This window comes from Mirounga angustirostris, unplaced genomic scaffold, assembly GCF_029215605.1.
Source record: "Mirounga angustirostris isolate CCGP_5_RB_7025 unplaced genomic scaffold, mMirAng1.0.hap1 SCAF_14, whole genome shotgun sequence".
In the NCBI taxonomy this organism is placed as follows: Eukaryota; Metazoa; Chordata; class Mammalia; order Carnivora; family Phocidae; genus Mirounga; species Mirounga angustirostris.
The window spans coordinates 81,064,948-81,089,970 of record NW_026991722.1 but is presented as its reverse complement, the minus strand read 5'-3'; the positions used below and the strand labels follow the sequence as shown (position 1 = coordinate 81,089,970).

Here is a 25,023-nt window from a genome sequence, read left to right as displayed (position 1 = left end):
CCTACATTGTGAAGCTGCTATAGGGATTAAAGAAAATAATATATACATATATGGAACTTAGTGTTGCCTGACACATAATAGTGCTTAATAAACCTTAGCTGTTATTATTTCAATATGAATTAGACCAAAATGCTTTTTTTTTTTAAGATTTTATTTATTTGACAGAGAGAGAGCACACAGGGGGAATGGCAGGCAGAGAGAGAGGGAGAAGCAGGCTCCCTGCAGAGCAGGGGGAGCCTGAGGTGGGACTCAATCCCAGGACCTCAGGATCATGACCTGAGCCGAAGGCAGCTGGTTAACCAACTGAGCCACCCAGGCGCCCCACCAAACTGCTTTTAAAAGCAGATTTTTTGAGATATAACTCATTTAAAGTGTACAATTCAGTGGTTTTTGGTATATTAACCATTGTGCAACCATCACCACAATCAGTTTTAGAACATTTTCATAACTCTATAAAGAAAGCCCATCCAGGGCGCCTGGGTGGCTCAGATGGTTAAGCGTCTGCCTTCGGCTCAGGTCATGATCCCAGGGTCCTGGGATCGAGTCCCGCATCAGGCTCCCGGCTCAGCGGGGAGCCTGCTTCTCCCTCTGACCCTCTCCCCTCTCATGCTGTTTCTCTCTCGCTCGCTCTCTAAAAAATAAATAAAATCTTTAAAAAGAAAAAATAAAGAAAAAAGAAAAAAAAAAAGAAAGCCCATCCATTTTAGCTATCACCGCCAAACTCTTTCCCCCAGCTGTAGACAACCAATAACCTGCTTTCTGTCTCCATAGATTTAGTTATTCTGGGTGTATTATATAAATGGAATTATTCAATACTTTGTCTTTTGTGACTGGCTTCTTTAACTTCGCATCATGTTTACAGGTTTCGCCCATGTTGTAGCGTATATTGGTACTTCGTTCCTTTTTATGCCAGAGTAATATTCCATTGTACAGATGTACCACATTTTGTTTATTCATTCACCAAATGGACATTTGGGTTGTTTCCACCTCTGGCTACTATGAATCATGCTGCTGTCAGTATCTATCCATACAAGTATTTGTGTGGACATATGTTTTTATTCCTCTTGGGTTTATACCAAGTAGTAGAATTTCTGGGTCAAATGGTAACTTGATTTTTAAGTTCTTGATGAACTGCCAATCTGTTTCCCAAAATGGTGCACCACTTTATATTCCCACCAGCAGTTTTGGAGGGTTCTGCTTTCTCCACATCCTTACCAATAGTATTTGACTTTTTGATAGTAGTTATCCTAGTGGATATAAAATGATATATTACTGTGGTTTTAATGTTTATTTCTCTAATTACTAATAATGTGGAGCATCTTTTCATGTGTTAATGGCCACTTGTGTATCTTTGGTGAAATGTTTATTCAGATCCTTTGCCCATTTTTCTTTTGGGTTATTTGTCTTTTTATTATGAAGTTGTAAGACCAAGGTGCTTTTTAATATTAATTTGTATTGCCACCAACCAAGATGTTTTAGAAATAAGTTAATGTCAAACCTTATTTTTTTACAGGTACTAAAAACTTACCCCCAAAATATTTGTAAATGAGAGATAAGGCTGACTGGGATATCAAAAGCAAAACATTTGCATATACTGGACATCATGCGTAAAGGGGTGCCAAAGGACCCAGAGATTGCTGATCTCTTCTACAAAGATGATCCTGAAGAACTTTTTATTGATTTGCATGAAATTGGACATGGAAGTTTTGGAGCAGTTTATTTTGTAAGTAATTTTAGAATTGTTGAGAGAGATTAAATTAGGGGAGTTTGAATTCTACACATTCGATTACTTGTAAAATATACTTGCTTTTAGTGTTTATTCTATAAATTAAATGTCTACACTAGAGGCAAATACTCATTGCTGAAAAGGTAGTCCTAGAATTCTAGGCATTATTAAAGTCAGTGGAATCTCTGTCACCTGACTCTACTATCAAGGTAGTCCAAAAAATGTTATAAACTTCAATTTTGGCCCTATGCATTTCCTCTATATGCCAAGCTCTTCTCTGCCTCAGGGCCTTTATATATGCTATTCCTCCCACCTAGAAAATTCTACCTCTTGCATCCCCATCCCTGCCTAACTCCTGCTAACCCTACAGATTTCAGCTTAAGTGTTACGTCCACAAGGTGTCCTTTCCTGTTCAACTGTCCAGCACTAAATTAAGTCTTTCTTTATGACCTCATAGCACCCTGTGCTTATATGTTGTTGCATTTATCATGGTTGTAATTAAATAATTATGTGTGAGATTTTTTGACTCATGTATGTTCCTCCCCTACATAAATGCCATGAGGGCAGGGGTTATGCCTATCTTATCCATTGCTATATCCCCAGTAACCTGTATAATGTCTGGTAATAGTAGGAAATCAATAAATGATGGACAGATGGATGTATGAACAGATAGCTACTCAGACAGGTGGACCAACAAAGATTTTTAGTAACATTCATGTCAATTCAATATTTTAGGTTAAAGGGTATAATGCTTAGCCCCCTAGAGTCAGTTTGAATTCTTAAGACTGTGGTTATCTTCTGATAAGAAGAATGAGAAGTGACTGAAATGTTACCATAGCTCATTCACCAATTCATTATAGAAAATGTAGTTTTAATTTATTTCTATAACCTTAGAAGTTCGCCTCATCAAAATCACAAATACTTAAGAGACCTAGTCCATGAAAGCAAGTGATATTTAAGTACTGCTTATTACTTATTTCTCCTCTAAACCTGTTATTGAATAGTTTTTTTTCTTAATCAAATAGCGTTTGACTTTTAAGTGATCCTTTATGTCTTGGCATCTGGGTAGGGCTTATCTTCAGTTGTCCTTCCAAATAAGATTTTATTAATTGCATTTTTGTTTCTAGCCAAATCTTCAGCCTGGGTTTCCCCTGAACTCTTTCTCATGCCTTTATGTCTGTGCTCAGCACTACCACTTCTCCTTTGCCCCCATTTAACATTTAGCTTCCACTCAAGTACATTTTATCATTAAGTGACCGTCCATGGCTGAAAAGTGTGCTAATTTTCTAGTCAACACTGCTATGTTAGTCTTTGGGCTTAGAATAGTATTTAAAGCCCAATCAAAGTCCTGCTTCCTCATTCACAGGGATGCTTTTTTCCCTTAAGTTTATTTATTTATATTTTTTTTAGTAATCTCTGCCCCCAACTTAGGGCTCAAACTCACAACCCTGAGATCAAGAGTCACATGCTCTATCAGCATGAGCCAGCCAGGCACCCCAGAGATGCTTTTTTTAAAGAGGATTTTTAAATTATAAATGTACATACAGAAGTGTGCATAAATATATACCCATATATTTTGATATGTAATTTAAAGAACAGTTAAGAGGTAAATCCTTTTATAAACACCAGCCAGGCCAAGAAATAGAATATTGCCAGCACCTCTGAAGCCCCTCTTAAGTCTATTTTGAATTTTATGGTGATTATTTTCTAGTTTTTCTTTATACATAACCCACTTTCTTCTGCACCCCTAACAATATAATTTTGTTTTGCCTGGTTTTGAACTTTCTAAAAATTGAAACATTCTGTATATATTTGTTTGTGATCTACTTGTTTTGCTCCAAGATACTTTCCTCAGTCATCTTTTCTTTCTTTCTATTTATAACTCATTCATCCTCTCAGAATCTCTTTTGGCCAGAGTCAGAGGGTAGTTCCAATCTCTATCTGACTTTTGTATTTTAAAAAGCAGCTAGATATAATGAGCACTGGGTGTTATATGCAACTGATGAATCACTAAATTCTACCCCTGAAACTAATAATACACTATATGTTAACTAAATTGAATTTAAATTTAAAAAAATAAGTAAATAAAAAGCAGCTAGGCCCCTCTCAAAATTCTCCTTTTGATTACAGTAAACCAAGCATGTTTTGAAACTTAGAAGCCTTTGGACTAAGGACAAAATGAGACCTACTTTGTAGGTCATTTGTAGTAGGCTGCAGGAGACCTAGCAATTTATTTGCTATTTGGGCTAAGTCCTGTCTATTTAACTAGAGTATATGCCTTTTGAAAATGAGGACTCTTAGGGCGCCTGGGTGGCTCAGTTGGTTAAGCGACTGCCTTCGGCTCAGGTCATGATCCTGGAGTCCCGGGATCGAGTCCCGCATCGGGCTCTCTGCTCGGCAGAGAGTCTGCTTCTCCCTCTGACCCTCCCCCCTCTCATGTGCTCTCTCTCATTCTCTCTCTCTCAAATAAATAAATAAAATCTTAAAAAAAAAAAATGAGGACTCTTTCTAATATCTCTTTACAACTCTAAAGGTTAGCCCAATGTCCTGTTTACAGTAGGCACTAAATATATGTTATTTGTTGATATGATAGACTAGAAAAATCATAAGGATATCTGGGTGGCTTTGAAAATGTAATCATTAACTATATAGTATTTCCTATACGAGTAGTACAGGCCCATATAAACCCGTAAGGCACTAAAAAACAGATTAAAGGGGAATTAACTTACACTTTACTGTAAAACCTAGAAAAGCTTTAACCTTTTATCTATAATGGTCACACAGGTAATACCTGAGAATGGATTTCTCATTGGCCACAGTAATATTTATGTGTAGTTCCTCCCTCACTATTAATAGATTCTTCCTCTTGTTACTTATACCATGATAACCAAGAAGACTGTCATCTCTTTCTTGGACAACTGCAATAGCCTCCTAAGCCATCTTTGTGTATCCACTGTGGTGTCTCTTTAGTCTGTTGTCCACACGACAGTGAGCTTGGGGAAAAAAGAAGTAAATCTGATCAAAACCCTTACTGTAGCCAGCCTACAACGTCTTCCACAATGTGTCCCTGGTCGTAACGAAGCTATATTCCCTCTCGCTCTCATTGCCCTAGCTATACTATGATAGCTTTCTTCTGACCATCATCATAGGATTTTTGCATAAACTGTTCTTTCTGGAATGTTTCCCCTTTTACCTTCACCTTCTTAACTCCTGTTCCTCTTTTTGCTCTCAGCTGAAGCCTCATTTCTTCAGGGAAGCCTTGCCTGACCTGCCCATCCCCCCATTTTTGTTTCTCAGAGTAACACATACTCTTCTTTATAGCACCTGTCATAATTGCAATTTTACATTTGTTGGTTATGATATTTTTGTTACTGTCTGTAACAAGAGATAGATACTGGGCATATTTACTCACAATTCTTAGCCCAATAACTGACACTTTTTGAATACCTAATAAGTATTCGTTGAATGAATGAGTAAATTATAAAGAACTCAGAGAACTTGGGGTACTGCTAATTAGTACTTTTCATGAATCCTAGTCATACTAGCAAGCCATTCAGACCAGATTCTAGCAACCAACATTTTTATACCTAAACACTGTAATTCTGTTAGACTTTTGTCTAGCTTTTACACTAATGATGCCAGGAAATATGTTTAAAGCAAGCTCTCATAGACTCAATCAGCTGAGAGTATATTTAGAAAAAAACGGAAGCTATTGATGAAATACCTTTGTGTGTTTGGATTTACATAAGTGATTCAGAAATTAGCAGCATTAACAAATGAGATAGTAAGAAACTCTGTATGAAAGGAAAATAAAAAAGGACCGAGCATGTTCATTTTTTTATTCATTTAAACACAACTATGAAGTTTCTACGTTTGTAGTGTTGCCTTGTTGAACTTCACATATCTTCTATAATCCACCTAAGGCTAATAATTTAATTCTGTCCTTCTGGGTATAATTATTACCTTTTAGTTGAGACTTAATAACTAAGGCAAAAAGAAAAGCTTATTTTTAATTTTTATATTTCTCTATAAATTAGCAACAAGTGGACAGTAATCTAAATGTAGCTGGAAATGGTTGAGAAAATGTCAGAAACACATAGTACTCTAAATATTTTTTGAATCAGTGATCTTGCTTAAAGTTACTGAGATTATTAAGACACTTGGAAATGTTAAATATGAATGTAAGTTTCAAGAATAACACTTGACATGTGTAGAGGTTGTAATCATAATATTGTTTGAAGTACTGGAAAGCTGAGCCCCCACTGATAGTTTCCTTTTTCTGCTTAAAACATTGATTTTTTTTAAGTTTCAGTTCTGAATTTTAACCAGTATAAAATTGCATTAAAAGTTTTACATCTAGGGGCACCTGGGTGGCTCATTCGTTAAGTGTCTGCCTTCGGCTCTGGTCATGATCTGAGGGTCCTGGGATCGAGCCCCACATCGGGCTCCCTGCTCCGCAGGAAGCCTGCTTCTCCCTCTCCCACTCCCCTGCTTGTGTTCCCTCTCTCACTGTGTCTTTCTCTGTCAAATAAATAAATAAAAATCTTAAAAAGAAATTTTTTTTGGGGGGGGGGGGATGCCTGGGTGGCTCAGTCGGCTAAGCATCTGCCTTCAGCTCAGGTCATGATCCCGGGGTCCTGGGATCGAGTCCCACGTCAGGCTCCTTGCTCAGCAGGGAGCCTGCTTCTCCCTCTCCCTCTGCCTGCCACTCCTTCTGCTTGTGCTCCACCCCACTGACAAATAAATAAATAAAAATCTTTAAAAAAAAAAAATTTTTTTTTTACTCTAAACCAACTCTTAACTTTAGAGAACAGACTGATGGTTACCAGAGGGGAAGGGGGAGGGGACAGGTGAAACAGGTGATGGGGATTAAGGAGCACCCTTGTGATAAGCACTAGGTGATGTAAATTGTATACCTGAAACTAATATTACACTGTATGTTAACTAACTGGAATTTAAATTAAAACTTAAAAAATAAATTTCACATCTGAGGGGGCGCCTGGGTGGCTCAGTTGGTTAAGCGACTGCCTTCGGCTCAGGGCATGATCCTGGAGTCCCTGGATCGAGTCCCGCATCAGGGTCCCTGCTCAGCAGGGAGTCTGCTTCTCCCTCTGACCCTCCTCCCTCTCATGCTCTCTGTCTCTCATTCTCTCTCTCTCAAATAAATAAATAAAATCTTAAAAAAAAATTTTCACATCTAAGAAAAATCATCGTGAAAATGTTTTTCAAATATTGAGTCTGTGCTCCAGTAGGCAGGTTTTGTAAGGAAATATACTTACCAAGTCCTAAGTAATAATTACTCTGTAAATGTAAAGAAATATATATATATTACATTTATTATATATATAGTTTTTGAAAATTTATTTATTTTTAGAGAGAGAGCATGTGCGGGGGGAGGGGCAGAGAGAGAAGAGGGAGAGAGAGGGAGAGAAGAGGGAGAGAGAGAATCTCAAGCAGACTCCCTGCTGAGCACAGAGCAAGACACAGGCTCGATCTCAAGACTCTGAGATCATGACCTGACCCGAAATCAAGAATCGGACACTTAACTGAACCACCTAAGTGCCCCAAGAAATATATTTTTATCCTAGGGTAACTTTTTTCAAGTCTCTGTTTCCAAATAAGCATTGATTATAAATAACCTTAATAAGCAATTAGACAATGCCATCTGATTCCATTTGTGTGGGTCTTTTTTTTTCTTTTTATAAAGGTTAAGGATTTGTTTTTTAAAAAATACCATTACAAGTTAAAATTCCTCATTGCTTGAGCATTTCCTAAACCTTTCCCAGTCTGTTTAACCTGCACAATACATAGATTCACCCCCAAAATACCCGCTTTTCAGATACAATCACTCTAACCTTTATTGTAATACTGAATTCACATCAACTTGTCTTTGTTGCTGTCATATAAGCAGTCTTAGAGTTAAATTTTTAAAAGCCAGCAAAATGAGAGATTTTTATTTTTAACAAAAGTCCATCTGTACCTTCTAAATGAACAAAATATCTAAAAAATGCCTTTGTAGAGGCCTGCTGATGTGAAAACTCTGACTAGTGGGATACCTTATTTTTTATAATAGGTACTTTTGCCTTTCTTTAGTGCTTATAAAAAAAGTTTTTTTTCATAAATAAAAATCTTTAAAAAAAAATAAAAGGGTGCCTGGGTGGGTCAGTTGTTTAAGCGACTGCCTTAGGCTCAGGTCATGATCCTGGAGTCCCGGGATCGATTCCCGCATCGGGCTCCCTGCACAGTGGGGAGTCTACTTCTCCCTCTGACTGTCCCCCCTCTCATGCTCTCTGTCATTATCTCTCTCAATAAATAAATAAAAATCTTTAAAAAATAATTAAAAAAATTTTTTTTTCAGTGTTCATTTGTTCAGCATTTTGTCATTCAGTAAGACTCTGGCTGAATTTTTATATCAATAAGTTGTTCATTTTTTAACTTAAACATTTTTTAATTAGAAAAAAATTAAAAATTTTTTTTAATTAGAAAGAAATTCACTGTTTTATCTGAGGAGCTTCTTTAAGTGTTTTTAAGAACGTGATTCTACATTTTTCTCTAAAATTGGTGACCTGATTTTATCAGTGAGTGAATTCCAATCTTTTACCTCAGAACCACTGCTATAGCTTTACTGGTTTACAATAATAATATCATAGAATCAAAATAGCTTACTGCCATCAGGAGTACGGCACTGATGCAAAGCTCTGTTATTAGAAGAAGCCAAAATTAGATAATCTTTTAATGTCTTCTATTTATTTTTCCAAAAATTTTTAGAAAATTATCTAGTTTTAGATCTCTTAAGAAAATCTGGAGGAAGACTATTACTTGAGTTATTTGTTATTTTCATGTGTGCTTTCACTGAATTGTATTTGGGGTATGGAAACGCTATATAGAGATAATTATGAGACAAGGCAGTCTTTATAGATGAAGACACACACATGTTTGTAAGTATATATGTAATACATTCTTACTATAAAACATAAGTCCCCTTGGAAGTGAAAGTCCCTCTTAAAATTAATCTTACCTTCTGCTGCATTGTTCAATGCAGTAGCCACAATTTAGATTTAAATTAATTAAAATGTAAACTCCATTTCCTCAGTCACTGTAGCCACATTTCACATGCTATCATATACAATGTAGATATAAAGCATTTCCATCAAGACAGCAAGTTCTGTTGGACAACACTGCTCCAGGGATTATCACTGATATATATGCTGCTATAAATTCTCTCATATTCTTTCTACACATACACTCACACTAATATTATTTTGCAAAAGTAAGATAATATGCAGCTTTTTTTACATCTTTCCATATTTCTGTATATTCATATATATTATCTCATACTTTTACTGTTTATTTCATCATGTGATTGTACCACATTATCTAACTGGTTCTCCATCGATGGACATTTTATATGGTGAAGCCAGTATGGATGTTTTGGAAATTTGACTTGTTTTTGTTTGATTGTATATATAATTTTTAAACCCTAATCCTTTTTAATATTATAGTCTTTGCATGTATATGGATAGGGATCTAAAGAAGCTGTACTTTACAGTGGGGGGGGGAGAGAATGTCTATCTAGCCTATCAGAAGTTGCAGCATCTTTAAACTATGATAGTAAAGTGTGAGAATGTTATTTAAAGTCTCTAGTCGAATATTTAAGTTAAAGTGGCTGAAACATCATTCTCTTTTATTTATTTTTTCTTCTGCTGTCTCAACACAGGCCACAAATGCTCACACCAATGAGGTGGTGGCAGTTAAGAAAATGTCCTACAGTGGGAAGCAGACACATGAGGTATGTTAAAGACAGTTGTATACCTAAACTGATATAAACCAGTTAGTATGAAATTGATGGTAGAAACCAAGTTCTTTAAACATTTATCATAGTTCTTTTTTTATTCCTTTTTGGGTGTATATAATAAATATTCTTAATATTCTACCTCAATCAACTAATTTGTGGAATAGAACATAAGTTAGTATAATAGATTTATCATATATTTTATCATATATCATAGATTTACATTTACATGTACTAAAATTAAAGAAATAACACAAGTTTAAACGGCTTCTTCATTTATTAAACTTTTACTTTGTCCATTTAAAATAATGAAAAGAATACTATATAGGTATACTTGATAGTAAAATACTATTTCCAGCCTAAAAAATTATACCATTTTCTTTATTACTTCAATAGAAATGGCAAGATATTCTCAAGGAAGTCAAATTTCTACGACAATTAAAGCATCCTAATACCATTGAGTATAAGGGTTGCTACTTGAAAGAGCACACTGCTTGGGTAAGTCAAAGGACCTGTATTATCATTTATTTCCAATTAAATTTTTTTTTCTCTTTTTTCTGTTATCTCTTTGTTTTTTTTATTTAATTTTATTTTTTTAAAGATTTTATTTATTTATTTGACAGAGAGAGAGCTAGCAAGAGCAGGAACACAAGCAAGGGGAGTGGGAGAGGGAGAAGCAGGCTTTCCGCCGAGCAGGGAGCCTGATGTGGGGCTCGATCCCAGGACCCTGGGGTCATGTCCTGAGCCACCCAGGCGCCCCTCTGTTATCTCTTTGATCTGTAAAATTATCAGTCCCATTTCTGACCCATTTGACTTTTGTTATCAGTATTTAACATTTGTTAATACCTCGGAGTGTGCCATATGGTATACATTCTATAAGATTAAATATGATATCTAGCCTATGGGAAATTTTATTCTATAAACAATTAACAGATAGTGAAAAGTTAGTACCATTTTATGATTTATTTGCAAAAGTAAAAGGCAGATCCTTTTATTGTCATCCTAGAATTTTTACTGTTGTAATTTCTCACCCCCCACTCAAATTCCCCCAAAATTCGGGATTATGCTTAGTATTACCATCGTGGTCTACGTTTTATCAGACAGGGCCTAACATGTGATTAAAATGAAACAGTCTTGGGTGTCTGGGTGGCTCAGTTGGGTTAGTGTCTGACTCTTGATTTCAGCTCAGGTCATGATTTCAGGGTTGTGAGATTGAGCCCTATGTCGTACTCTTTGCTGGGTGTGGAGCCTGCTTGGGATTCTCTCTCTTCCTCTCCCTCTGCCCCCAGTCCTACCTCAAAAAAGTCTTTTGTTCTACTCTATCTTTTTAGTATATTTTTACATGATTGTGTTTCTTTGTTTAGGTTAGCTACTGTTTAGTACATGAAAATGCTATATACTTTGTACTTTATCAGACCTTACGTTCCAATTTAGAGTCCAATCTAACTGTCATTTATTGAGAAGTTACCATGTACAAGTGATCTCCAGTTAGGGAATGGAATTTTTGTTCCCAGATAGACTATCAAACAATATACTTAAACATAAACAGTTCTTTTCAAGCAGCTTTTAAGATAGATAGAGTCGTTGCTTCTGTTCTGAGCAGAAGAAATTAATCAGAGGAGTATTTCATTATCTGGACATCAGTTCTCTGGCAATCTCAGCCATCTTAAATGAGTCAAGAAAGGGATTTTAAGCATGGAGGCTTGAGTTTCTCTCTCCCTCTCCCTCTGCCCTCCTCCCCCCACGTTGGCTCAGTCTCTCTCTGTCTCAAGTAAATAAATAACTCTATTTAAAAAAAAAAAAGGTAGAGCAACTAGAGCTGTTAATGTCAGGAGCAAACAACTAGCCACAGCTCAGGTGTCCTTGTGTTATGGAATAATAGGGAAAAGATAAAATGATCAAAATATACATTAACATAAAAATTTTAAAAATATAACCATAACTGTCCTAGAACCATATTCTCTCCATTTGGTTTTAAAGTTCTATGTTCATATTCCATATACTCAGTTAAAGGAAGTTATATGTGCATATTAATTTACTTAGGGTTTTTTTTTATGATTTTATTTATTTCCTTGCCAGAGAGAGCGAGCTCACAAGCAGGGGGAGCGGCAGGCAGAGGAAGAAGCAGGCTCCCTGCTGAGCAAGGAACCCAATGCGGGGCTCGATCCCAGGACGCTGGGATCATGATCTGAGCCAAAGGCAGACGCTTAATGACTGAGCCACCCAGCGCCCCAAACACTCCTTCTTTAACCAATTTTGATGGAAACATTTCTTAAACAACTAAGTAAATTGGGATGCCTGGCTGGCTCAGTCGTTAAGCTTCTGCCTTTGGCTCAGGTCATGATCCCAGGGTCCTGGGATCGAGTCCCGCATCAGGCTCCCTGCTCCGTGGGAAGCCTGCTTCTCCTTCTCCCACTTCACTGCTTGTGTTCCCTCTCTTGCTGTCTCTCTCTCTGTCAAATAAATAAATAAATCTTTAAAAAAAAAAATAAAGAAGGAGTATTTGTCAATTATACCTCAATAAAGCGGAAAAAATAGTGCACATAAAAGGCTAATGTTTATTATGGTATTGATTTAATGTGGAATCTCTCATTTCACAATAAGAAATAAAATTATACGTCACACCAGTTAGAATGTCTAGTACCAAAAAGACAAGAAAAAACAACTGTTGGCAAGGATGTGGAGAAAAGGGAATCCTTGTGCATTGTTGGTGGGAATGTAAATTGGTGCAGCCACTGTATGGAGTTTCCTCAAAAAATTAAGAATAGAAATACCATACAATCTAGTAATTCCACTACTTGGTATTTACCCAAAGGAAACAAAAGTGCACATTAGAAAAGATATATGTACCCCTATGTTTATTGCAACATATTTATAATAGTCAAAGTATGGAAGCAGCCTCAGTGATACTGATAGATGAATGGATAAAGATGTGGTGTACATATACAATGTAATATTACTCAGCCATAAAAAAGAATGAAATTTTGTCATTTGCGACAACATGGATTGACCTAGAGGGTATTATGCTAAGTGAAATAAGTTGGACAGAGAAAGACAAATACCATATGATTTCACTTACATGTGGAATCCAAAAAAAACAAATGAACAAACAAAAAACCAGGAACAGACTCATAAACACATAGAACAAACTGTTAGTTGCCAGATGGGACAGGGGTAGGGGAATGGATGAAATAGGTAAAGGGAATTAAGAGGTGCAAACTTCCAGTTATAAAATAACAAAGATGAAAAGTACAGCATAGGGATATAGTCAGTAATACTGTAATAACTTCGTATGGTGACAGATGGTAACTACGCTTAGGTTGGTGAGCATTTCATAATGGATAATTGTTGAATCACTATGAAGTGTACCTGAAATCAACATAATATTATATGTCAATTATACTTCTATTCATACGTAAATAAAATTAATGTTTCTGAATTTGCTTATTTTAATGTCAAGCAGAAAACTATAATAAAATTTCAAAACTTTAAACTTCTGTGTTTCTTATGTTTTAAATTATTCTGGTAATGGAATAATTTTAACATATATAGTTATATATTTAATTACATATATAAATATATAATGAATTTAATAGTTTAGATGTGAATATATAACTCTGTTATACATAATAATATAATATATGGGACGCCTGGGTGGCTCAGTTGGTTAAGCATCTGCCTTCGGCTCAGGTCATGATCCCAGAGTCCTGGGTTTGAGTCCCACATCAGGCTCCCTGCCCTTATAGTCTTAGAACATTCCAGTTCCAAGGAGGAAATAAAACCATATGATAAAAGTTACAAAAAATCAATTAGTGTCACATGACCAAAATTTAATCCAGGTCAAGTAGGTCAGAATACTTACTCTCAGGGCACCTGGGTGGCTCACTTGGTGAAGCATCTGCCTTCGGCTCACATCATGATCCCAGGGTACTGGGATTGAGTCCTGCATCGGGCTCCCTGCTCTGCAGAGTCTGCTTCTCCCTCTCTGTCCCTCCACCCTGCTCATGTTCTCTTTCTCACTCGCACATGCTCTCTCTCTCTCTCGCTCTCTCAAATAAATAAAGAAAATCATTAAAAAAAAGAATACTTACTCTCCTAGCATTCTTAGTTCCTTGGTTACTTAAGTTGGTTTTAGCAGTTTCTTATTAACTGTCATTATTCTGGTTATTATTTTAATCTATTACAGTTGGTGATGGAATATTGCTTAGGCTCAGCCTCTGATTTGTTAGAAGGTAAGAATAAAAGCACTATCCCCCTCCTTTATGTTCTGCCTTGACCAGAATAGTATCTACTCCTATATTAAAGTGCAATTTGGGCAAAGCAAATGGATGCTGACTCATACCTAAGGGTTGTGTGGATGAGCTGTGCAAACTTTATCTCTGCAGTGGCTGAAAGTGTCTCGGGAATGATTAACAGCCCTCCTGCTGTTCAGTGCATGGCCCATCCAGGGCAGGTACTTACTAAAATGTTCGGCTAATATGATGTATGTACCCAAAAACGTCAAATTCATATGTATATATGAAAGAGAGGTAGATGGTATCAAATTATATTGATATTTAACTCCTTCAAATATCTTGACTTGACCCAGTTCTCTTCTGCAAATACTATTATAATCAGAGACTGGGTTAAAAATTTACATTAAAAAAAAACTTTTTTATATCACCCTTGATCTCTGAATAGAAATTGCTTATTAGCTGCTTTCACAAATAATGAAAACCTGTAGTTAGAAGAGGTAATTATAGATGCTCTGTGGAGAGGAGAATAATACAACCTAAAACATTCTAGGCATTTAAAATGTCAGAAAGGACTGGTAAATTTGGGCCTGGCCAATTGGAATCAGTGGTGGCTTTGACTTGCAACTGACAGGTCAATTAACAACTCATTACAGTGAATATCAGGCTTTGTTTTATTTTGTTTTAAGGAGTTTGTTTGTTTGTTTGTTTTTGTACTTGAGTTTCCTTTTATCTGATTATTTATTGCAATTCTATAGGAAATATGGTGGATGTGTTCCCAAATTGTCATTTGAGAGTATGTAATTCAGTTTGGTATAACTGTATAAGATTTTAAGAAGAATGCAACTGATTACTACTTCTGAATTTTTCTTTTCCTTCCTCAGTTCACAAAAAACCACTTCAAGAAGTGGAAATCGCTGCCATTACTCACGGTGCCTTGCAGGGTCTGGCCTACCTGCATTCTCATGCACTGATTCATAGGTAAGACTGGAGACCAGTTACATGTCAGTTACAGGACTATCCAAGGAATCTTGAAAGTTAGTGCCTGCTCCACTTTTTAGGGTGCCTGTGGATTTATAGGAAGCAAAGAGATTGCTGCTGCTGCTGCTGGATGTAAGAAGGAAAGTTGTCAGAATTTAGCTTCTGTCTCTTGGTCTGTCCCAGATGTTCACGAAGACTTGCATCACCTCTGTTCTATAGGTAACTGTCTCCAAGGCAGGATGTTGCAGGAAAATTTGAGGAAGGGCCCAGCAGCCTTTTGATACAATGCCAAGAAGAAAAGAAAATTAGCCTTCCTTCCATATATTTATTTCCTAGCTGAGTTTCTTCTCCTTTTCCTGTTGCAAATAACAAGTCAATATTATATAAATACGTACTATTTCATAACTTTAAAATATTGTGCTTTTCTATAGTCCACATAGATATTTAGGAAGATAGTATTGTATTTATCTTGGCAGCTGAAGAAACTGGGGCTCTGAAAGATTAAAATAATTGCCCACAGTTTCACAGGTTTTACATAATAAAGATTGAAGCTCAGATTTCCTAACTCCTAATCCAAGGCTTTCCTCTACCTTTTATTTTCTCTACCACAACTCCACTGTCCTCCCTCCAGTCTACTTCCTACTACTAACTTCTCCTAAATAAAGATGTTCTCCTAATCTTTCCTTCTCTCAGTAAAGAACTGCTAGTACAGTTACTTTAATGAATGGTGGCAGAAGTGGTGGAATATGGGGTAGATATAAAGGATCCAGTGGCTCAAAAACAAAAGAAAAAACTTTGACATTTACTAGGAAGAAATGAAACTATTACATCATAGGTTCCCCTTTTGCTTCTGTTTTAATCACCCCAGAGTAGCCATTATCAGTTACTGGTACAGCAAAGGCAGAACTTCCTCAAAATAGGCAGACCAAAATTCCTGCCGTGAATTTGGCTTATGTATAATAAAGACAAAGAATGAACTTAACCATATCTAATAAATGCTGATAAAATGGATTTAACCATAGTGTCTATGGGTTTGACCAAAAAAATTTTTATAGTACGTTTTTTTGTTACCAAAATGTCATTACCAAATGCCAACTTGTTTATATATGATTTTGCTGGTTCCTGTTTAAAGCCATGGTTCATTTTTTTGTGCCTTTGTTAACAAAAATCTGCATATTGATTTAATGTTTTATATTCTATATTATACTTTATCTTCTTTAGTATATAAAAGAAGTTGAAAAAACAAAGCTTTTAAAGTGTGCTCCCCGGGGCGCCTGGGTGGCTTAGTCGTTGGGCGTCTGCCTTCAGCTCAGATCATGATCCCAGGGTCCTGGGATCGAGCCCCACATTGGGCTCTCTGCTCCGCGGGAAGCCTGCTTCTCCCTCTCCCACTCCCCCTGCTTGTGTTCCTGCTCTCCCTATCTCTGTCTCTGTCAAATAAATAAATAAAATCTTAAAAAAATAATAAAGTGTGCTCCCTATTTAAAAATAAAAACCGTGTCTCAGATTTATTATTTTGATTTGACAAGTCAGTGTTCTAATTGAAGGTAATAGAGAAGAGGTATTTTTCTTTTGTTAGATAAATAAGTGTTTTTTTTAGTTCTCTCTGCCAATGCCTAATGTCATCTTGAGTAAAGAAACTGAATTTTCAAGAGAAAATTTTTGGAGACATTGTTTTGGAAACATTTGAACCTTCTCATTTTCAGCTTCCGTTTTCCTCATTCTCTCTGCTTTGTCTTTCCACGGCCCACCAATTTATAAGTCTTGGTTCCTGGTACTCATTACACCTCATGCTTTTTTTGAAGAGAATCAAGAGTACACCCATGTCTTTTCATTCTAAATTATCATCCTCAACAATGAATATTTTAAAATAATATTTTGAAAACTTTTCTGCTGCATAAAATATCTAATAGCTTTAGTAGTAACAGCTTGCGATTCTTTGTAGTAATACAATAGAAATGCAATTTCCTAATCCCTAATCCTTGTTTGTTTTGATCTTTCAGGGTCTTCTTTTTACTGTACAGTGTTATTTTTAAAATAACACCTTCCATATAACATGTACCCTCAAATGCCTTAGAGTTGCAGTTACAATTAAGGCAGAGAGAAAGGGTCACAGGCAAGAAAGAAAAGGTATGTGTGTAGTTGAGGTTTATTGGTAGGTAGATAATACAGTTATTGAAGGTTTATTTAGACTCCAAAAATGTTATGTAATTTGGAAAAGAAAAAAAAAAAAGGCAGTTACAAATGGCACCAATTTTCCCAGCAGAAGGGATACTGTTGATGACTGGATTTAGCATCTGAGAATATGCTTTTTTAAGTATAGCGATGGAAAAGGTTTCCTTGTCTGCCACGTCTGTCTGCCTTTTTTCTCACTGCATTCCTTCCCTCTAAATAAAGCTCTACCTTTTAGTAATTACTTTGACCTACCTGTAAGTACATCCAGGAATCTGGGCCCCCGTATAACATGCGGTAATTACTAAATCCCCTTCTGGCTATCTGAGCAAGGTTTTTTTTAATAAACTTTTTGTCTTATTAATTGCATGCTCTGACCTATTCCATAATCAAAGTTGAAAAGTAATTTTCTAACCCTCTTATTTTTTCCTATAGGGATATTAAAGCAGGAAATATTCTTCTAACAGAGCCAGGTCAGGTGAAACTAGCTGATTTTGGATCTGCCTCAGTGGCTTCTCCTGCCAACTCCTTTGTGGGCACACCTTACTGGTATGTCGAATTTAAAAACTAGAATTTTAAAATATACATACATGAACAAGATGGGCTCAAAGCATTGCTTTTGTTTTGTTTTTTGACAGTGTCTCACCATGTGCCTCATATGAGATTTCATTAAAGGATAGAAAACTCACTGGCAAAAAAAAGAAACACTCTGACTTAGTATAAAATTTCCAGAGACTTTAAATTGTTCAAATAAGGTTGATGTCACTGTGTGTAAACTGAGCAGGATTATCAACTCACTGACCAAGCTCAGGTTTTAGATTTCATTTGAAGTTTCTTTTGAAACTTTCTCTTGAAGCAGAATCTCTAGGCAAGGACAAAGTAGTTTCTTTAACCTTCTCTAGTCAACAAGCATAAATATTACCTTTCAGTGAAAGAAATCCAGTTTCTTTTTTTTGTTGAGTTCTTTTTTTGAGACTTTTCTTAGTTTGTCACTCTGACTGAAAATTTCACCCCATCTATTCAAGATGCCTTTCCTTCCTTTCATAGATAAACTAGAATTTCATTGTATCTTGGACAATGACTTATATCCCTGGATAATTACTTACCTACTAAAAAAATTAGCTACTATTTGAATTTCCTTTCTGTCAATGATCATCAAGTAGCATTTACTAAGCAGGCACTTACATATAGTAACAGAAAAAAAAAACATATTAAACTGATAAGACCCCTGCCCTCCTATGGAAATCCATTCTGGACAAACAATATCCATTATCATAGCCTGTTTGTTTATTTTTTGAGTTGCAATATCTTTGAAATATCTGATCATATTGTTTTAAATAGTTCCATAAGTATTTTCTATGTTGTCTATAGTTATTTGTTTAAGTATTTCCTACATATCAATCCTTTACAAATCTTTCTGAGGTAGCTACTAGAATTCTCTCCACATTACAGATGGGAAAACTGATATACGGAGAGGTTAAGTAATTTAGCCGCGGTAAAACTGATAGATAATGGTGGAACCAGGATTTATTGAAAATAATGTGTTGTTTCCTGTAAATCCTTGAGTATAATGTTTATGTTTTGAACAGTGTTTTTCCAAATGACTCGTATAAGGAAATAATATCTTTACTAGACAAAATTTTAGACTGTGCTCAAACAGCTATTTCACCAAATCACTTCATTAGATGAATTTTGTTTTTAATTTGCAACTCAAATTTTGTACATTACATTTGGCAGGATGGCTCCAGAGGTGATCTTAGCTATGGACGAAGGACAGTATGATGGGAAAGTTGATATTTGGTCACTTGGAATCACCTGTATTGAATTGGGTAAGTGAAAGAGTTGTGTTTTTTTTTGGTTTTGGTTTTGGTTTTTTTTTTTTAGATTTTATTTATTTGACAGAGAGAGACACAGCGAGAGAGGGAACACAAGCAGGGGGAGTGGGAGAAGGGAAAAGCAGGCTTTCCGCCGATCAGGGAGCCCGATGTGGGGCTCGATCCCAGGGCCCTGGGATTATGATCTGAGCCAAAGGCAGATGCTTAACAACTGAGCCACCCAGGTGCCCCAAAAGAGTTGTTGTTATTGTACTTTTGAAAATCACTCCTGACTATAATTGTTAATTCATTCATCCTGCTATTATTTAATGGGTCACTGCTCTATGTGGGCCAGGCAGCATGAATTTATTAAATTTTTTTTCTATGCTTTTGTATAACATCAGAAGATTCCTTTCTCTTTGCTACATTTTCGTGTTATTAATTTAAAAGAGTTTGAGCAGGTATAGCAAATAACAAATGTGGGAATATACAATAATAAGTATTAATATTTGAAAAACATCCATTCTCCATATCATGAATGATAACTTATGCCCTTCCTTCCCAGTAGTAATTTAATTTCGACGTGTATAAGGGAAATCTAAAAAAGTAATAGCAGGCTTATCCAAGATCTGACTGTAAAAACTCTATTTGACCCATTTACAGAGCAACCTCAGAGAAAACTTCTTGTTAGAAGATGCCCTCTGCTTTAAAGTTGTTCCCCAAACATTGTTGCATTTACATAAAATTGTCTAACATACCACAGATTCTTGATCTTCTGGTTGTATTTTTTGAACTTTAAATGTATCCTAAAGTCACCTTTATCTGGGGCTATACTGGCAGATTTAACCAATGATTCTCAGGTCACTGGTGGGGCAGATAAGATTACTGTGGAGTTGGAGAAAGTGAGGCACAGTTGACCTTCCAAAGCCACTGAGATCCGGCTCCAACATTGCCTTTATCTAGATTTTTATTTAAAATTTTTATTTATAATTATTTTATTTATAATTTTATAAATACATTTAATTTAATTTTTTCATCAGTTTTTTAAAATTTCTTCATCTAGTTTTTTGGGTTAATTTCCTCTACTCTAGTATCCAAATTGATCCTGTAAGAATTTCTGAGCTCCAGTTTGATTCTCAGACTGTAGTTTTCTTTATCCTGAAATGTTTGGCTTGTAAAGACAACTTGGGATACTTTGTATTGCATTTCCAGTTGCTTCACTGACTCCTTCCTTGAACAAAGAATCATATGATAAAGATACAAGACTTGTCTTCTTTTTTTTTTTAACCTTAAAGAAATATTACTTTTTAAAAAAACAATTCAGGGAGGAGAGTTAGAATATTTAATATTTAATTTTTAAAAAACAAGTAATATTCATATGGTTTATAAATCAAAAAATATAAAAAGACATGCAGTGAAAGAACTTCTCAGACCTCTGGCCCTATTGACCCATTTCCTTTCCCACCCCTGCTAGTACATACAGGGCACCACTGTTACTAATTTCTTGTATATCCTTCCGGAGCTTCTTTATAAATATACAAACAAATATGGATATACATGTATTGCATTCCTTTTCTCACCCAAATCAACATATACAAGTGGTTCTGTATATTGATTTTTCACTTAACAACGTCTGGAGATCTGTTTTATATTAGTAACTTAGACCTCTTTTTCTTTTTCTTTTTACTGGCATCATCTTATTCCTCCAGTATTATGGATATACCATAATTTATTTGACTAGTCCTCTGTTAAAGGATATTGAGGTGGTAGATTTCTTTTCTACATTCTTTTTTTTTTTTTTTTTTTAAGATTTTATTTATCTGAGTGAGAGAGAGAACATGAGCAAGGGGAGGGGCAGAGAGAGAAGCAGACTCCCCGCTGAGCAGGGAGCCTGATTCAGGGCTCCATTCCAGTACCCTGGGATCATGACCTGAGCCAAAGCAGACACTTAACCAACTGAACCACCCAGGCGTCCCTCTTTTTTACATTCTAATATTGTGTTATTCTCTCTTTCACTGCAAAGGAAATTAACTTAATTTATTCACACTGATTATGGGGAGGGAGACTCAGCAGAAATATTTGCATACTTTAAAAAGGACATATGATGCACTTCCAATAATACTATATACAACTTTACAAGGTAGTCCTAAAAGTCAGAGGGCCAAAACTAGTCCAGACAATTTTGAAAAAGTAGAATTTGGACAGAAAAATCACTGTACCAAAATCCATACCATCATAATTAAATCAATACAGCATTGATGTAGGGAAAGACTAATATCCAATAGAACAGACAGTAAAACCTAGAAATGGACTCATGTATAAGTCAGATTTTGTTATAAGACTGGAAAAGCAGGGGCGCCTGGGTGGCTCAGTCGTTAAGCGTCTGCCTTCGGCTCAGGTCATGATCCCAGAGTCCTGGGATCGAGCCCCGCATCGGGCTCCCTGCTCCGCGGGAAGCCTGCTTTTCCCTCTCCCACTCTCCCTGCTTGTGTTCCCTCTCTCGCTGTGTCTCTCTCTGTCAAATAAATAAATAAAATCTTTACATAAATAAATAAATAAATAAATAAATAAATAAATAAATAAATAAATAAAAAGACTGGAAAAGCATTATAAATCAGTGGGGAAAGGATGGCCCATTTGATAAATAATATGAGGCAATTTGTTAATTGTATAAGGAAAAACTATAATTAGATCCTAGCTTATGTCATACACAAAAATAAAATTCCAGATTGTCTAAATACCCAAAAGTAAAAAGTAAAACTCTAAAACTTTTAGGAGAAGCCCTCTTATGACTCAGTTTCCTCATCTGCAAAGTAGAGACAACAATGCTACAAAGCAGGTGCTATTATTATGAAGATTAATGAATATATAAAATATTTATCAATGGATACTTGGGCTGCTTCCATATCTTGGCTATTGTAAGTAATGCTGCAGTAAACATGGGAGTGCATATATCTTTTTGAATTAGTGTTTTCATTTTCTTTGGGTAAATACCCAGGAGTAGAGTTATTGGATCATATGGTCTTTTCTATTTTTAATTTTTTGAGGAAATTCCTTACTGTTTTTCACAGGGGCTGTACCAATTTACATTCCCACCAAAAGTGAATGGATAAAGAAGATACTGTATACACACACACACAGAAATATTACTCAGCCATAAAAAAGAATGAAATCTTGCCATTTTGTAACAACATGGATGGACCTAGAAGGTCCATGAAATTAGTGAGAGAGAGAAAGACAAATACAACATGATTTCACTTATATGTGGAATCTAAACAAATAAATGAATAAACAAATAACAGAATCAGACCCATAAATACAATGAACAAACAGATGATTGCCAGAGGGGAGAGGGGTGGGGGATGGGCAAAATGGGTGAAGGGGAGTGGGAGATACAGGCTTTCAGTTATGGAATGACTAAGTCACAGGAATAAAAGTCACAGGCATGAGGAATATAGTCAATGGTATTATAATAGCCTTGCATGGTGACAGATAGTAGCTACACTTGCAGTGAGCATAGCATAATGTAAAGGGTTGTTGAATCACTGTGTTGTACTACTGAAACTAAGTAACATCCTATGTCAACTATACTCTCTCTCTATATATATATGAAATACTTAAAATATGGCATGCCATGTAATAAACACTATATAAATGTAATTATTATTACTATTATTACTATAGGAGTATATACCTTTATGGGTGTGGGAAGAATTTTTCTAAAAATATTTTTGAGGGGCTCCTGAGTGGCTCAGTCCTTAAGCGTCTGCCTTCAGCTCAGGTCATGATCCCAGGGTCCTGGGATCGAGCCCCGCATGGGGCTCCCTGGCTCAGCAGGAAGCCTGCTTCTCCCTCTCACACTCCCCCTGCCTGTGTTCCCCCTCTCGCTGTCTCTCTCTCTGTCAAATAAATAAAATCTTGAAAAATATATATATATTCATATATATATATTTGAAAACGTTGACAAATATGACAACTTTTAGTACTTTAAAATATAAAGCTATGTGGGGCACCTGAGTGGCTCAGTCGGTTAAGCGTCTGCCTTCGGCTCAGGTCATGATCCCTGGGTCCTGGGATCGAGCCCCATATTGGGCTCCCTGCTCAGAGGGGAGCCTGCTTCTCCCTCTCCTCCCCACCTGAGTGTTCTCTCTCACTATCTCTGTCACTGTCTCTCACTCTCAAATAAATAAAAAAAAATCTTAAAAAAAAAAAATATATATATATATAAAGCTATGTAAAATACAAAAATTAAAAGATAAACCAGAGACTAATAGAAAGTAGTTTCAACATACCTAACCAACAGAGTATTGGCCCAGAATTTTTAAAGATTTCTTATGATTTACCACATTTCTTTATCAAAAATAAAAAGACAAACAGCCAGTAGAAAAATGGGCAAAGAATATAATCAGCAAGTTCACTGAAAAAGAAACCTAAATGGACACCAAACATTCAAAGATACTCAGGCTCATTAGTAATAAGGGAAATGCAAATTAATACCTTATCACACTGGGGCACCTGGGTGGCATCCGACTCTTGATCTCAGCTCAGGTCTTGATCTCAGGGTCATGAGTTCAAGCCCTGTGTTGGGTTCCATGCTGGGCATGGAGCCTACTTTAAAAAACAAACGAACAAAAAACTTTTTCACATTTATCAGACTGGCAGAAGTTCTTAAGTATGAGGATAATAAATAAATTTTGGGAAACTACTAAGGAAACAGGAACTCATTCATTATTTGTAGAAATGTAAATTGATATAACAACTTTGGGGTGTAAATTATCAACATCTAGTAAAGTCGATGAGTAGTCTCCGTGACCCAGAATTTCACTTCTAAGTGTATTCCTTAAAGAAATATTTATGCATATACACTGGAAATGTGTACAAGAATGAAACCTTGTGTAGAAGCTAGAAAAGGTTGAAACAATCTAAATTCTTATCCAAGGAGGAATGGATAAATTAATTATGGAATACTGTATCACAGTTAACAATGAACTGGATCTACAGATATCATCATGGATAAATCTCAAAAATCATAACACTGATGCAGAAAAAGCATTTGACAAAAATACAGCATCCTTTCTTAACAAAAGCCCTCAACAAAGTAGGGATAGGTGGAACATAACTCAACATCATAAAGGCCATATACGGAAGACCCACAGCTAATATCATCTTCAATGGGGAAAAACAGAGCCTTTCCCCTATAGTCAGGAACAAGACAGGGATGTCAATTCTCACCATTACTATTTAACATAGTACTGGAAGTCTAGCTTCAGCAGTCAGACAACAAAAAGAAATAAAAGGCATCCAAATCAGCAAGGAAGAAGTCAAACTTTCATTATTTGCATAGGACATGATACTCTATGTAGAAAACCTGAAAGATTCCACCAAAAAATTGCTAGAACTAATTCATGAATTCTGCAGAGTTGCAGGATATAAAATCAATGTGCGGGGGTGCCTTGGTGGCTCAGATGGTTAAGCGTCTGCCTTCAGCTCAGGTCATGATCCTGGGGTCCTGGGATCAAGCCCCACATTAGGCTTCTGGCTCAGCGGGGAGCCTGCTTCTCCCTCTCCCTCTGCCTCTCTCCCTGCTCTCTCTGTATCTCTGTCAAATGAATATATAAATAAATAAATCTTTTTTAAAAATGTGATTTAATCTTAAAAAAATAAAAATAAACTCAATGTGCAAAAATCTGTTGCCTTTCCATACACCAATAATGAAGCTCCAGAAAAAGAAATCAAGGCATAGATCCCATTTGCAATTGCACCAAAAACAATAAGATACCTAGGAATAAACCTAACTAAAGAGGTAAAAGATGTGTACTCTGATGTGTACACTTGTGAAAGAAATTGAAGAGGACACAAAGAAATGTAAAAGCACTCCAAGCTCATGGATTAGAAGAACAAACATTGTTAAAATGTCTATACTACCCAAAGCTATCTACACATTTAACACAATCCCTATCAAAATAACACCAGCATTCTTCACAGAGCTAGAACAAACAATCCTAAAATTTGTATGGGACCACAAAAGACCCTGAATACCAAAGCAATCCTGAAAAAGAAAAAACTGGAGGCATTACAATTCCAGATTTCAAGCTATATTACAAAGCTGTAGTCATCAAGACAGCATGGTACTGGCACAAAAATAGACACACAGATCAATGGAACAGAATAGAGAATCCAGAATTGAACCCACAACTATATGGTCAACTAATCTTCAAGAAAGCAGGAAAGAATGTCCAATGGAAAAAAGTCTCTTCAACCAATGGTGTTGGGAAAACTGGACAACATGCAAAAGAAAGAAACTGG

General features: G+C 36.0%; 1 protein-coding gene across 4 annotated transcripts in view; it reads left to right on the top strand.

Annotated features, from left to right (window-relative positions):
- The window catches only part of TAOK3 (TAO kinase 3), a 192,069-nt gene that overhangs the window by 91,507 nt on the left and 75,539 nt on the right, over window positions 1–25,023 (top strand). For all 4 annotated transcript variants that reach the window (XR_008507082.2, XR_010407425.1, XR_010407424.1 and 1 more), the window contains exons 3-9: window positions 1,514–1,723; window positions 9,444–9,515; window positions 9,915–10,016; window positions 13,705–13,750; window positions 14,635–14,731; window positions 17,339–17,452; window positions 18,641–18,732. Coding sequence is in view for 1 of the 4 variants with exons in the window: in XM_045887540.3 (XP_045743496.1) it covers window positions 1,604–1,723; window positions 9,444–9,515; window positions 9,915–10,016; window positions 13,705–13,750; window positions 14,635–14,731; window positions 17,339–17,452; window positions 18,641–18,732 (643 nt within the window). In the remaining 3 variants the exon portion in view is untranslated. The remainder of the gene's footprint in view (window positions 1–1,513; window positions 1,724–9,443; window positions 9,516–9,914; window positions 10,017–13,704; window positions 13,751–14,634; window positions 14,732–17,338; window positions 17,453–18,640; window positions 18,733–25,023) is intronic.